This window comes from Rhinopithecus roxellana, chromosome 3 (assembly GCF_007565055.1).
Source record: "Rhinopithecus roxellana isolate Shanxi Qingling chromosome 3, ASM756505v1, whole genome shotgun sequence".
Lineage (NCBI taxonomy): Eukaryota > Metazoa > Chordata > Mammalia > Primates > Cercopithecidae > Rhinopithecus > Rhinopithecus roxellana.
Genome location: NC_044551.1, coordinates 9,298,987 through 9,314,948, shown reverse-complemented (window position 1 = coordinate 9,314,948; position 15,962 = coordinate 9,298,987). Strand labels below are relative to the sequence as shown.

Sequence of the window (15,962 nt, the reverse complement as noted above, 5' to 3'; positions counted from 1 at the left end):
TCATTTAATTCTTAGTTTTTGATGATGACACACTTAATTTTGTATGTTAAAGAGTTTATCTGACCTTTTTCAGATGCTGGTGAGTCTAATAAAAGAGATAATACATCCACAATGGGTGGTTTTGGAGTTGGAAAGAGTTTTGGAAACAGAGGTAATTACTTGGTTATGATATCTTACAATCAAAACTTGAGTGATTTTTTAATAATTGAGTTTAAATACTGATTGACAGACATTCCATATTGACATTTAATTTGAAGGTATATATTCCCTGAGTGCCTTTGCACTAAAGATTATTTTATTTAAACTTATTAAAAACATTTTTTAATTTTATGAAAGATTACTGATGAATACTTTTAAAATTAGTTCTAGAGACATGTCTATATGCTCCAGAGATGCATAACTCTTAGATGTAGGTTTTTAGGAAATAAGTTTGAAAGCAAACAAATAAGTTTGATGACTTTTTTAAAAAGAGTAAACAAAAAGAAGCTAACAAGATTTTCATGTTTTTGAGGAGAAAATCATTGAGTTATTGGATTATAATTTAGTTGTATTGTCCTTAGCAGATGAAGAGATTGAGTTTGTAAAACTTTGAGAATTTTGATGGTTTGAAATAGAAAACATATAGTGGTTACACTGACATATTCCTCTGTTTTGCCTATGTGCATATAGAGGAGTATATGACAATTGAGGTAATATAGAATTGGCTGAAAAGAAAGTTGTTTTTAACCTTAAGAGAATGGAGTTGATAAACTGATACAAAGCAGAAATTGTTTACAGCCTGAGTGAATTTGCATGTGATAGCTATGTATACAATTGTGTATTGCTTATCTTAAAAAGTCTTCATAACTAGTAGTCCCTGTGTGGTTATTATTTTTATTATTATTATTATTTTACCACAGAGGTACAGGAAATTGTTTCATTTTATATTTTGTACAGGTTTTTCAAACAGCAAGTTTGAAGACGGTGATAGCTCTGGTTTCTGGAGAGGTAAGGTCAATATTTTTGTGTTTTAAAATTTAATGTCAAGAGTACGTGCTAAAAAAGAGAAATGAAGATTAAGTCTCTTAGTCTGGGCCAATTCTAACTTATTTAAACCAGATTTTATGACGTAGCTATATCCAAAGCCTTAACCAAGGATATTACTGCTTTGTACATAAAGAATTCTTTGTACATAAAGAAAACAGGCATACTAATTTGGCCTGTTGCCATCTGCCTTAATCCATGAGGTACAACTTTTGAATGCTCTGAAACTTAAGAAAATGGGGATAGTGGCTGGGCGCGGTGGCTCAAGCCTGTAATCCCAGCACTTTGGGAGGCCGAGGCAGGCGGATCACGAGGTCAGCAGATCGAGACCATCCTGGCTAACCCGGTGAAACTCCGTCTCTACTAAAAAAACACAAAAAACTAGCCGGGCAAGGTGGCGGGCGCCTGTAGTCCCAGCTACTCGGGAGGCTGAGGCAGGCGTGGAGGCGGAGCTTGCAGTGAGCTGAGATCCGGCCGCTGCACTCCAGCCTGGGCGGCAGAGCGAGACTCCCTCTCAAAAAAAAAAAAAAAAAAAGGAAAAGAAAATGGAGATAGATAGTAAAAGGAAGTAGTCAAGAAGTGAACCTTCACTCTCTATATAAATACAGTTTGTGATGTGTAGGGTCCTATTTAGATTCAAATAAATCTAAGAAAAAGTTTCTTGAGAATGTAAATCAGTGCTGAAATTAAAGACATTTCCATTGAAGGTACTGAACTCTACAGGAATACAGAGAATGATGAGAATAATGATACCAGAAGATGGACTATGATAAACAGTGCATTCCCAAATCTGATTGAGTCGATTTGGGTGAGGCCTTAGAACCTGTATTTAAAAGCATCCATGGTGATTCTGATACCTCCTGTGTTTGGTAACCATTGATGTATAAAATCTTTATAACATAGAACACTTTAGGGTGCCAAACTTGGCTTCAAACTTGTCCCTGCCTTGCTACCTGCTAGTTGAAGTAGAACAAGCTGCTTAATTTTTCTAAGCCAGTTTTCTATTCCATAGAATGGAAGGTATTCATTTCATAGGTGGTTAGGCAGACTAAGTGAGAATGCGTATAAAAGCACACAGCTCAATACCAGACACATTCATGATAAACACTCAGATGTCATCTATCTTTCTTCATTAAATATTTGAAGCTTGATCTTATTAAACACTTTGATTCCCAAAGTCAAAACCAAGTCTAGACCTGATCACCTTAAAACACTTTTGGTATAAGGCCAGATTTTTAATTATCAAACGAGACTGTTTCTCCTAACTATTGCCAGTCTCTTTCTCCCTACTTCTCTTCTTTTTCTCCTATCCCATTCAAATGAAAACATATATGACGTAGAACTAGTATTTGTGAGAGAAGAAAAATACCATCATTTTTATTCTTTTGCATTTCTATTTGTTTCTATTCTGATCTCTCAACTTTGAACTCATTTAATATTCAAGATCATTTCTACTTATACACAGACCTTTCTACCTACTTGATCCCTTTCTAGAGATGGTGGGCCAGAGAGCTTTTGAATAAAAATTCCAGTTTCTGATAGCAGTTGAGAGAACTTCTCTCCGAAGTGGCCTGCTTTCTTCTTTTTTCCTTCTTAGTTCACCTAAAATAATATATATATATTATATTATATTATATGTAATATGTATTATATAATATATAATATGTATAAATAAATAAATGTATGTAAAATATATATAATATATCCCATTCAAATGATTGTATATTATATATATTAAATATATGTACATGTAATTTATATATATGTATATATAATATATATGGATTGAATTCATTCATTATCCTGATAACAAGCCCAAGTTTCGAGCTCACAGTAGAAACTTTTTACTCTAGACACAAATGGATAGTATGTTTTTAAATTTTTTTTCCCCTGTAATCTACTTTGCTTAAGCTGGTATGTTGTAGTGATAAGGAACTCAGATACTGGATTTGAACACCTAGGTGTGAGACTCAGATCCTCCTCCTGGCAATTATATTATCTTGAAAAAGCCTGTAACTTTCTGTTTTTCATTTTCCCTATTTATAAAATGATGATTATATCTACTTCACAAGGTTTTTGTGAAACTTTAAAAAAGTTAATACATATGATACATTTAGAACAGTGCCAGGTACATACTTTCTTTATATGTTGTTATTATTATTACTATTTTTTGAGACAGAGTCTCGCACTGTTGCCTGGGCTGGAGTGGAATGGCACAGTTTTGGCTCACTGCAACCTCTGCCTCCAGGGTTCAAGCGATTCTCCCGAGTAGCTGGGATTGTAGGCGCCCACCATCACACCTGGCTAATTTTTTTTTTTTTTTTTTTTTTTGGTATTTTTAGTAGAGCGGGGTTTCACCATGTTGGCCAGGCTGGTCTCAAACTCCTGACCTCGTGATCCACCCACCTTGGCCTCCCAAAGTGCTAGGATTACAGGCATGAGCCACTGTACCAGGCCATGTGTTATTTTTATATAATTAATAGGTTGTAACTAATCTTGGGATCATTATCTCATTTTTGTTTGTGCTTAGCTTTATTTCCTAACTATAGAGATCACTTATTTTTTAAAATACTTTTTTATTTTAAAATAGTTTTATTCATAAGAAGTTGCAAAAATAGTATGGAGGTTTTTCATGTACCCATCACCCAACTTCTCTTAATGTTTTCTATTTTTATTCCCACTGTGATCAAAATAACTATAGGTTTATTTTAGGGAAATAATTGGCCAAAGATATTGTGAGACTCTTTTCCTTGCCAGGTCCCAGGTTAATAGTTGTTTTTGTTTTTTTTTCTCTCTAAGGCAGTAAATACTAGTTATCATCATTGTTATTCCAGGGCCAACTTTTCAAAAAATATTTCTTTCCTGCCCTTCTACATTGTATTAAGTCCTACTTTCCAGAAAGTTGTCTTGTTAATGGCTCTTCAGGATTGTCAGTTGTCAGCTGCAGCTGAAATAGGAGACTGCAACAAGAGCTTTGAGTCACTGTTTATTGTAGAACAATATTAGCTGTTAAATGGATTGGGACTTTTACACAGGAACTTAGCTAATAGCCTGCAAGCTCTTTAGTCACTTGCTCTCATTATTTTGACTTAATGTTCCCAGATGACAAGTACAAAGATCCCTTGAAACCATCTTTGTATTCCTGAATGTGACTTTTTTTGGAATCTTCTGGAAAGCTTGATGATACAGTAATAACATAGAACTTTTACATTTTGAAAAATCATTCCTTTCAGAATAAACATTTCTGGGAATGGGGCCTAGGAATTTATTTTTAACCAACTCTCCAGGTAGTTTTCAGGCCGCCTTCAGTATAGTAATCTCTCATACCACTATTTTAAAACTCTGGGAATGTTACTTCTTAATATCATTAAAAATGGAAAAGCTAGGATATCCCCAAATTATTTCATTAGGATGAATGGGGGAAAGTTTGCATGTATTTAAGAAAGCGCAAATGTCTCAGGTTTATTAAGAATGGTAGATTGGCTCGGTGTGGTGGCTCACAGCTGTAATCCCACCACTTTGGGAGGCCAAAGTGGGTGAATCACCTGAGGTTCAGGAATTCAAGACCAGCCCGGCCAACATGGCAAAACCGCATCTCTCCTAAAAATACAAACATTAGCCAGGCATGGTGGCGCGTGCCTGTAATCCCAGCTACTCAGTAGGGATAATCGCTTGAACCTGGGAGGTGGGGGTTGCAGTGAGCAGGGGTTGTGCCAGTGCACTCCAGCCTGGGAGACAGAGCTTGACTCCATCTCCAAAAGAAAAAAGTAAATTACAGAAAAGATATGACGTTATATATAGAACAGTCTAGTGGTCTATGGACCTTATGTGAGAACCACTTGATTACTTAATAGTTTAGATATTCCTGAAATCATTTTTGGTCAAACTGAAATTTATGAAATTCTTAATTTTTTTTTGACTTGTTTTCCCTAGTATAATGCTTGGCAAATAGTAGGTTCTCAATTTCATATAATAACATTTAATATTTAGATACATGAGATGATTTGCATAGGGAATTGACTGAATAAAGTCTTTATATATCTGTTAAAATTATTTGAAGGAATATGTTTATATTTTAACTTATGAAAATATTTTGTTTTCTAACTTGTGACAGTGCTATTCTTTACATATTGCATCATTTAAGTTAATTAAATGCTATTTACATGTTAAACTTTTATTCAAGAGTCTAGTAATGACTGTGAAGATAATCCAACACGGAACAGAGGCTTTTCCAAGAGAGGCGGTAAGGACCACATTTTGGAACAATTTGTGCTTAACACAGAGACACTAAACTGGTAAAACTGATTTTGAAGGAGCTGGATGAAAAATACTGATGGTGGGCCGGGCGCAGTGGCTCAAGCCTGTAATGCCAGCACTTTGGGAGGCCAAGACGGGCGGATCACGAGGTCAGGAGATGGAGACCATCCTGGTTAACACGGTGAAACCCCGTCTCTACTAAAAAATACGAAAAACTAGCCGAGCGAGATGGCGGGCGCCTGTAGTCCCAGCTACTCGGGAGGCTGAGGCAGGAGAATCACTTGAACCCGGGAGGCGGAGCTTGCAGTGAGCCGAGATCGCGCCACTGCACTCCAGCCTGGGTGACAGAGCGAGACTCCGTCTCAGAAAAAAAAAAAAAAAAGAAAAATATTGATGGTGAAAACCTTTGAAGGAAAATACTTTCGTATATGTTTTCTACTTTTAATATTCGAGTGAGTATTCAGTAGGTGCCCCTCCTTTCACTCTTTTTTTTTTTTTTTTTTTTTTTTTTTTAACTTTTAGGTTCAGGGGTACATGTGTAGGTTTGTTATCTAGGTAAATTGCAGGTCATGGGGTTTTGGTGTACAGATTATTTCATCACCCAGATAATAAGCATAGTACCTGATAGTTTTTTGATCCTGTACCTCCTCCTACCTTCTACTCTAAAGTAGGCCCCAGTGTCTGTTGTCCCCTTCTTCGTGTCCATGTGTTCTCAGTGTTTAGCTCCCACTTTATAAGTAAGAACATTCATGATTTGACTTTCTGTTCCTGTGTTAGTTTGCTTAGAATAATGGAGCTCCATTCATGTTCCTGCAAAGGACATTATGTCATTCTTTTTTATGGCTGCATAGTAGATAGTCCATGGTGCGTATGTACCACATTACCTTTGTCCAGTCTACTGTTGTTGGGCATTTAGGTTGATTCTGTGTCTTTGCTATTGTGAATAGTGCTGTGATGAACATATGTGTACATGTGACTTTATGGTAGAATTATTTATATTCCTTTGGGTATATACCTAATAATGGGATTGCTGGATCGAATGGTAGTTCTGTTTTACGTTCTTTGAGAAATCGCCACACTGCTTTCCACAATGGTTCAAGTAATTTACACTCCCACCAGCATTGTATAGGCATTCCCTTTTCTCTGCAACCTTGCCAGCATCTGTTATTTGTTGATTTTTTAATAATAACCATTCTGACAGGTATGAGACGGTATCTCATTGTGGTTTTGGTTTGCATTTCCCTAATAATTAGTGATGTTGAGCATTTTTTCATCTGCCTGTTGGCTGTATGTTGTCTTTTGAAACATGTCCATGTCCACTGCCCACTTTTTAAGACTTTTTTGTTTTTCTGCTTGTACATTTAATTTCCTTATAAATTCTGGATATTAGGCCTTCGTTGGATGCATAGTTTGCAAATATTTTCTCCCATTCTGTAGGTTGTCTGTTTACTCTGCTGATAGTTTCTTTTGTTGTGCAGAAGCTTGTTCATTTAATTAGGTCCCATTTGTCAATTTTTGCTTCTGTCAAGGTGACTTTTGGCATCTTCATCACAGAATCTTCCAGGGCCTGTGTCTAGAATGGTATCTTGTAGGTTATCTCCAGGGTTTTTATAGTTTTAGGTTTTACATGTTATTCTTTAATCCATCTGGAGTTGATTTTTGTATGCAGTCTAAGGAAGGGGTCCAGTTTCAATCTTCAGCATATGGCTAGCCAGTTATCCTAGCACCATTTATTGAATAAGGAGTCCTTTCCTTATTGCTTGTTGTTGGCAACCCTGGCAAAAATCAGATGGCTGTAGGTGTGTGAAATTCCCGTTTGCAGATGGTATGATTTTATACCTAGAAAACCCTATAGTCTCTGCCCCAAAGTTCCTTGATCTGATAAATTCCTTCAGCAGAATTTCAGGATACAAAATCAATGTACAAAAGTCAGTAGCATTGCTATCCACCATATTGTTAAAATGGCCATACTGCCCAAAGCAATTTACAGATTTCAATCTACCAATGACATTCTTCACAGAATTAGAAAAAGAAAACAATTTTAAAATTCATATGGAACCAAAAAAGAGCATGAATAGGCAAGGCAATCCCAAGCACAAATAACAAAGCTGGAAAGCATCGCATTACCTGAGTTCAAAGTATGCTACAGGGCTACAGTAACCAAAACAGCATGGTACTGGTCCAAAACCAGATGCCTAGACCAATGGAACAGAATAGAGAGCACAAAAATAATGCCTTTTTTTACCTTTCTTTTTTTTTTTTTTTAGATGGAATCTTACTCCATCACCCAGGCTGGAGTGCAGTGGTGTGATCTTAGCTTACTGCAACCTGCACTTCCTGGGTTCAAGTGATTCTTGTGGCTTTACCCTCCCTTATAGCTGGGACTGCAGGCATGTACCAGTATGCCTGGCTAAGTTTTGTATTTTTAGTAGAGAGGGGTTTCACTATGTTGGCCAGGCTGGTCTTGAACTCCTGACCTCAGGTGAGCTGCTGCCTCAGCCTTCCAAAGTGCTGGGATTACTGGCATGAGCCACCGTGCCTGTCCTTGTTTTACTTTCTGATATCACTGGATCTGTTGTCCACCCCCCCATGATCGTGCTATAAATTGCAGAAGGAAGGTACTATAAATTACAGAAGAGGGACAATGTGAATCTTGGTCATTGCAGTTTAGATGAACTGGGGATGTCTTTGTCTCTGAATAGTGTCATTGGAAATTTGAGGGTGGAAGAAATTGTAGATTATTTTTTGTTCAAGTCTAGCAGTATTTCACCATACTCTGGTAATTCAGCTTCTATTGAATTCGAGATGAGATAGTATCAAAAATTACCATGCTTAATTCTTGATTACATATGGGCAGTCATGTTAAAATAGCAGTGACAACAAAACATATGAAAAATATAGTGAACTTATAAAATTGCTACGGATGTGCAAATCTATGTTAAGAGGTTTTATAGTAATCAGATACATGAATTTTTGCTGCACCTTGGTGACTTTTTTTTTTTTTTTTTTTAAGTTCTAGGGTACATGTGCATAACGTGCAGGTTTGTTACATATGTATACTTGTGCCATGTTGGTGTGCTGCACCCATCAACTCCTCAGCACCCATCAATTCGTCATTTATACCAGGTATAACTCCCAATGCAATCCCTCCCCCCTCCCCATGATAGGCCCCGATGTGTGATGTTCCCCTTCCCGAGTCCAAGTGATCTCATTGTTCAGTTCCCACCTATGAGTGAGAACATGCGGTGTTTGGTTTTCTCTTCTTGTGATAGTTTGCTGAGAATGATGGTTTCCAGCTGCATCCATGTCCCTACAAAGGACGCAAACTCATCCTTTTTTATGGCTGCATAATATTCCATGGTGTATATGTGCCACATTTTCTTAATCCAGTCTGTCACAGATGGACATTTGGGTTGATTCCAAGTCTTTGCTATTGTGAATAGTGCCGCAATAAACATGCGTGTGCATGTGTCTTTATAGCAGCATGATTTATAATCCTTTGGGTATATATCCAGTAGTGGGATGGCTGGGTCATGTGGTACATCTAGTTCTAGATCCTTGAGGAATCGCCATACTGTTTTCCATAATGGTTGAACTAGTTTACAATCCCACCAACAGTGTAAAAGTGTTCCTATTTCTCCACATCCTCTCCAGCACCTGTTGTTTCCTGACTTTTTAATGATTGCCATTCTAACTGGTGTGAGATGGTATCTCATTGTGGTTTTGATTTGCATTTCTCTGATGGCGAGTGATGATGAGCATTTTTTCATGTGTCTGTTGGCTGTATGAATGTCTTGTTTTGAGAAATGTCTGTTCATATCCTTTGCCCACTTTTTGATGGGGTTGTTTGTTTTTTTCTTGTAAATTTGTTTGAGTTCTTTGTAGATTCTGGATATTAGCCCTTTGTCAGATGAGTAGATTGCAAAAAATTTCTCCCATTCTGTAGGTTGCCTGTTCACTCTGGTGGTAGTTTCTTTTGCTGTGCAGAAGCTCTTTAGTTTAATGAGATCCCATTTGTCAATTTTGGCTTTTGCTGCCGTTGCTTTTGGTGTTTTAGACATGAAGTCCTTGCCCATGCCTATGTCCTGAATGGTACTACCTAGATTTTCTTCTAGGGTTTTTATGGTATTAGGTCTAACATTTAAGTCTCTAATCCATCTTGAATTAATTTTCGTATAAGGAGTAGGAAAGGATCCAGTTTCAGCTTTCTACTTATGGCTAGCCAATTTTCCCAGCACCATTTATTAAATAGGGAATCCTTTCCCCATTTCTTGTTTCTCTCAGGTTTGTCAAAGATCAGATGGCTGTAGATGTGTGGTATTATTTCTGAGAACTCTGTTCTGTTCCATTGGTCTATATCTCTGTTTTGGTACCAGTACCATGCTGTTTTGGTTACTGTAGCCTTGTAGAGTATAGTTTGAAGTCAGGTAGCGTGATGCCTTCAGCTTTGTTCTTATGACTTAGGATTGTCTTGGCAATGCGGGCTCTTTTTTGGTTCCATATGAACTTTAAAGCAGTTTTTTCCAATTCTGTGAAGAAACTCATTGGTAGCTTGATGGGGATGGCATTGAATTTATAAATAACCTTGGGCAGTATGGCCATTTTCACGATATTGATTCTTCCTATCCATGAGCATGGTATGTTCTTCCATTTGTTAGTGTCTTCTTTGATTTCACTGAGCAGTGGTTTGTAGTTCTCCTTGAAGAGGTCCTTTACATCCCTTGTAAGTTGGATCCCTAGGTATTTTATTCTCTTTGAAGCAATTGTGAATGGAAGTTCATTCATGATTTGGCTCTCTGTTTGTCTGTTACTGGTGTATAAAAATGCTTGTGATTTTTGCACATTAATTTTGTATCCTGAGACTTTGCTGAAGTTGCTTATCAGCTTAAGGAGATTTTGGGCTGAGACAATGGGGTTTTCTAAATATACAATCATGTCATCTACAAACAGGGACAATTTGACTTCTTCTTTTCTTAACTGGATACCCTTGATTTCTTTCTCTTGCCTGATTGCCCTAGCCAGAACTTCCAACACTATGTTGAATAGGAGTGGTGAGAGAGGGCATCCCTGTCTTGTGCCAGTTTTCAAAGAGAATTTTTCCAGTTTTTGCCCATTCAGTATGATATTGGCTGTGGGTTTGTCATAAATAGCTGTTATTATTTTGAGGTACGTTCCATCAATACCGAATTTATTGAGCATTTTTAGCATGAAGGGCTGTTGAATTTTGTCAAAAGCCTTTTCTGCGTCTATTGAGATAATCATGTGGTTCTTGTCTTTGGTTCTGTTTATATGCTGGATTACGTTTATTGATTTGCGAATGTTGAACCAGCCTTGCATCCCAGGGATGAAGCCCACTTGATCATGGTGGATAAGCTTTTTGATGTGCTGCTGAATCCGGTTTGCCAGTATTTTATTGAGGATTTTTGCATCGATGTTCATCAGGGATATTGGTCTAAAATTTTCTTTTTTTGTTGTGTCTCTGCCAGGCTTTGGTATCAGGATGATGTTGGCCTCATCAAATGAGTTAGGGAGGATTCCCTCTTTTTCAATTTATTGGAATAGTTTCAGAAGGAATGGTACCAGCTCCTCCTTGTACCTCTGGTAGAATTCAGCTGTGAATCCATCTGGTCCTGGACTTTTTTTGGTGGGTAGGCTATTAATTATTGCCTCAATTTCAGAGCCTGCTATTGGTCTATTCAGGGATTCAACTTCTTCCTGGTTTAGTCTTGGAAGAGTGTAAGTGTCCAGGAAATTATCCATTTCTTCTAGATTTTCTAGTTGATTTGCGTAGAGGTGTTTATGGTATTCTCTGATGGTAGTTTGTATTTCTGTGGGGTCCGTGGTGATATCCCCTTTATCATTTTTTATTGCGTCTATTTGATTCTTCTCTCTTTTCTTATTAGTCTTGCTAACGGTCTGTCAATTTTGTTGATTTTTTCAAAAAACCAACTCCTGGATTCATTGATTTTTTGGAGGGTTTTTTGTGTCTCTATCTCCTTCAGTTCTGCTCTGATCTTAGTTATTTCTTGCCTTCTGCTAGCTTTTGAATGTGTTTGCTCTTGCTTCTCCAGTTCTTTTAATTGTGATGTTAGAATGTCAGTTTTAGATCTTTCCAGCTTTCTCTTGTGGGCATTTAGTGCTATAAATTTCCCTCTACACACTGCTTTAAATGTGTCCCAGAGATTCTGGTATGTTGTATCTTTGTTCTCATTGGTTTCAAAGAACATCTTTATTTCTGCCTTCATTTCGTTATGTACCCAGTAGTCATTCAGGAGCAGGTTGTTCAGTTTCCATGTAGTTGAGCGGTTTTGATTGAGTTTCTTAGTCCTGAGTTGTAGTTTGATTGCACTGTGGTCTGAGAGACAGTTTGTTATAATTTCTGTTCTTTTACATTTGCTAAGGAGTGCTTTACTTCCAATTATGTGGTCAATTTTGGAATAAGTGCGATGTGCTGAGAAGAATGTATATTCTGTTGATTTGGGGTGGAGAGTTCTATAGATGTCTATTAGGTCCGCTTGGTGCAGAGATGGGTTCAATTCCTGGATATCCTTGTTAACTTTCTGTCTCGTTGATCTGTCTAATGTTGACAGTGGAGTGTTGAAGTCTCCCATTATTATTGTATGGGAGTCTAAGTTTCTTTGTAAGTCTCTAAGGACTTGCTTTATGAATCTGGGTGCTCTTGTATTGGGTGCATATATATTTAGGATAGTTAGCTCTTCCTGTTGAATTGATCCCTTTACCATTATGTAATGGCCTTCTTTGTCTCTTTTGATCTTTGATGGTTTAAAGTCTATTTTATCAGAGACTAGGATTGCAACCCCTGCTTTTTTTTGTTCTCCATTTGCTTGGTAGATCTTCCTCCATCCCTTTATTTTGAGCCTATGTATGTCTCTGCATGTGAGATGGGCCTCCTGAATACAGCAGACTGATGGGTCTTGACTCTTTATCCAGTTTGCCAGTCTGTGTCTTTTAATTGGAGCATTTAGTCCATTAACATTTAAGGTTAATATTGTTATGTGTGAACTTGATCCTGCCATTATGATATTAACTGGTTATTTTGCTCGTTAGTTGATGCAGTTTCTTCCTAGCCTCGATGGTCTTTACATTTTGGCATGTTTTTGCAATGGCTGGTACCGGTTGTTCCTTTCCATGTTTAGGGCTTCCTTCAGGGTCTCTTGTAAGGCAGGCCTGGTGGTGACAAAATCTCTAAGCATTTGCTTATCTGTAAAGGATTTTATTTCTCCTTCACTGATGAAACTTAGTTTGGCTGGATATGAAATTCTGGGTTGAAAATTCTTTTCTTTAAGAACGTTGAATATTGGCCCCCACTCTCTTCTGGCTTGTAGAGTTTCTGCCGAGACGTCTGCTGTTAGTCTGATGGGCTTTCCTTTGTGGGTAACCCGACCTTTCTCTCTGGCTGCCCTTAAGATTTTTTCCTTCATTTAAACTTTGGTGAATCTGGCAATTATGTGTCTTGGAGTTGCTCTTCTTGAGGAGTATCTTTGTGATGTTCTCTGTTTTTCCTGAATTTGAATGTTGGCCTGCCCTATTAGGTTGGGGAAGTTCTCCTGTATGATATCCTGAAGAGTGTTTTCCAACTTGGTTCCATTTTCTCCCTCACTTTCAGGCACCCCAATCAGACGTAGATTTAGTCTTTTTACATAATCCCATACTTCTTGCAGGCTTTGTTCATTTCTTTTTCTTCTTTTTTCTTTTGGTTTCTCTTCTCGCTTCATTTCATTCATTTGATCCTCAATCGCTGATACTCTTTCTTCCAGTTGATCGAGTCGGTTACTGAAGCTTGTGGATTTGTCACGTATTTCTCGTGTCATGGTTTTCATCTCTGTCATTTCATTTATGACCTTCTCTGCATTAATTATTCTAGCTATCAATTCTTCCACTCTTTTTTCAAGATTTTTAGTTTCTTTGCGCTGGGTACGTAATTCCTCCTTTAGCTCTGAGAAGTTTGATGGACTGAAGCCTTCTTCTCTCATTTCATCAAAGTCATTCTCTGACCAGCTTTGATCCATTGTTGGCGATGAGCTGCGCTCCTTTGCAGGGGGAGATGTGCTCTTATTTCTTGAATTTCCAGCTTTTCTGCCCTGCTTCTTCCCCATCTTCGTGGTTTTATCTGCCTCTGGTCTTTGATGATGGTGACTTACTGATGGGTTTTGGTATAGGTGTTCTTCCTGTTTGATAGTTTTCCTTCTAATAGTCAGGACCCTCAGCTGTAGGTCTGTTGGAGATTGCTTGAGGTCCACTCCAGACCCTGTTTGCCTGGGTATCAGCAGCAGAGGTTGCAGAAGATAGAATATTGCTGAACATCGAGTGTACCTGTCTGATTGTTACTTTGGAAGCTTCCTCTCAGGGGTGTACTGCACCCTGTGAGGAGTGTCAGACTGCCCCTAGTGTCAGAGTACCCCTAGTGGGGGATGTCTCCCAGTTAGGCTACTCAGGGGTCAGGGACCCACTTGAGCAGGCAGTCTGTCCCTTCTCAGACCTCAACCTCTGTGTTGGGAGATCCACTGCTCTCTTCAAAGCTGTCAGACAGTCGTTCGCGTCTGCTCAGGCCTCTGCTGCTTCCCCTTTTGTTGTTTAACTGTGCCCTGTCCCCAGAGGTGGAGTCTACAGAGACAGGCAGGTTTCCTTGAGCTGCTGTGAGCTCCACCCAGTTCGAGCTTCCCAGTGGCTTTGTTTACCTACTTAAGCCTCAGCAATGGCGGGCACCCCTCCCCCAGCCTTGCTGCTGCCGTTTCGGTTAGATCGCAGAGTGCTGTGCTAGCAATGAGGGAGGCTCCGTGGCCCTGGGACCCTCCCGGCCAGGTGTGGGTATAATCTCCTGGTGTGCCCATTTGCTTAAAGCGCAGTATTGGGGTGGGAATTACCCGATTTTCCAGGTGTTGTGTGTCTCAGTTCCCCTGGCTAGGAAAAGGGATTCCCTTCCCCCTTGCGCTTCCCAGGTGAGGCAGTGCCTCGCCCTGCTTCAGCTCTCGCTGGTCGGGCTGCAGCAGCCCACCAGCACCGGTTGTCCGGCACTCCCCAGTGAGATGACCCCAGTACCTCAGTTGAAAATGCAGAAATCACCGGTCTTCTGTGTCGCTCGCGCTGGGAGTTGGAGACTGGAGCTGTTCCTATTCGGCCATCTTCGGTGACATTCTTTTCCTTTGCCCATTAGGTAGGTAGTTGGCTGAATTGGGCCCTCCCTAGTGAAGGTAGGACTTGTGGATTTCAGAATGAGAGAAGACTGTCTCCTTAATTACTTCTTACGGTAATTATGGAGAGGGGTGGTGGGGAGAAAGTTAAGCTAAGAAAAAACAAGACTCATCTTTTACCGTATTTTTTTTAACAAGCAATTTTTGGCACTTAATGTTCCTAAAACATAGCTCATATTTGAAATTTTTTTCTTCAGACCAGTGAATATCTTTTGTACTATTAACATGTACTTTAAATCAATTTAATTCATCCTTAAATGAGGCAGTCGAAACCATTTGCAGCTCTATGTGCTTGGTCCTGTAGCAAGTGTAGGATAATTAGATTATAGATTAGTGTAGGATAATTAGCAGGGACACAGCTATTTTTCAGGGTATCCCTGATTCCCATTCTCTGTAGATGTATACATTTGAGGATAGGAAGACTGCGTATAGTGGTCGCTTAGAAAATACATGTGTGTGTATATGTTTGTATTAAAATATGTAGACAGGTACACATACCGTAAATGTATAGCTCAATTATATTTCACAAACTGAACTCACTTGAGTTCAGTGTGTTCACCAGCCTTCAGGTCATGAAATACAAATTACTAGCACCTCAAAAACCCCTTTTCATGTTCATTTTTTACTCACTAATTACTCATTACCCCTAAAACCTCTATTAAGCCTTCTAACAGCAAACAATAATTTTGTCTATTTTTATACTTGATATAAATGGAATCATATCATATGTAGTGTTTTATGTTTACCTTCTTAGTGTGTTTGTTGCAGTTGTAGATCATTATTACTATTTAGTATTCTTTTGTTTTACTGTTGTTCTATTAATGATAGGTATTTGGATTACCTCCAGTTTGGGGCCATTATGAAAGTGCTTCTGTAAACATTCTAGTATTCTTTTGGGTGTCATTAGTACATACTCAGAAGAAGAATTGCTAGGTCATAGGCTATATATATTTTTGGCTTTAATAATGTTGTCAAATGTTTTCAGCGTTTAAACTAAGATACACTTTCACATTCTAACCAATGCCTGGTATTTTATTTTTCTCTCATTTTAACCTTTCTGCTGGTTGTGTGGTGGTGTTCTCATTATGTATTTCTATATTTTTGGACTAATGGAATATGGAGCACTTATGTTTATTGGCCATTTTGACATCTGGACATCTTTTGTCATTTGCCTGTTTTTCTGTTGAGTATCTTTACTTTTACCTTTTTATTTGTAAATGATTTAAAACTTAAAAGTTGCAAGAACAGTTCATACAGATAGGCCAGGCGCATTGGCTCATGCCTGTAATGCCAGTACTTTGGAAAGCTGAGGCGGGCAGATCACTTGAGGTCAGGAGTTTGAGACCAGCTTGGCTAATATGGTGAACCCCATCTCTACTAAAAATACAAAAATTAGCCGGGCACACTCCTGTAGTCCCAGCTACTCCGGAGGCTGAGGCAGAAGAATCGCTTGAACCTGGGAGGCGGAGG

The 15,962-nt window shown here is 38.6% G+C and overlaps 1 protein-coding gene across 4 annotated transcripts in view; it reads left to right on the top strand.

The window, feature by feature from the left end:
* The window catches only part of DDX4 (DEAD-box helicase 4), a 79,113-nt gene that overhangs the window by 22,274 nt on the left and 40,877 nt on the right, over positions 1-15,962 (top strand). For 2 of the 4 annotated variants that reach the window (XM_010386467.1, XM_010386465.2), the window contains exons 5-7: positions 74-151; positions 937-987; positions 5,207-5,266. In XM_010386467.1, coding sequence (XP_010384769.1) covers positions 74-151; positions 937-987; positions 5,207-5,266 — 189 coding nt within the window. Of the gene's footprint in view, positions 1-73; positions 152-936; positions 988-4,228; positions 4,311-5,206; positions 5,267-15,962 lie in introns of those variants that run through there. The other 2 variants (XM_010386466.1, XM_010386468.1) reach the window with 2 other exon arrangements.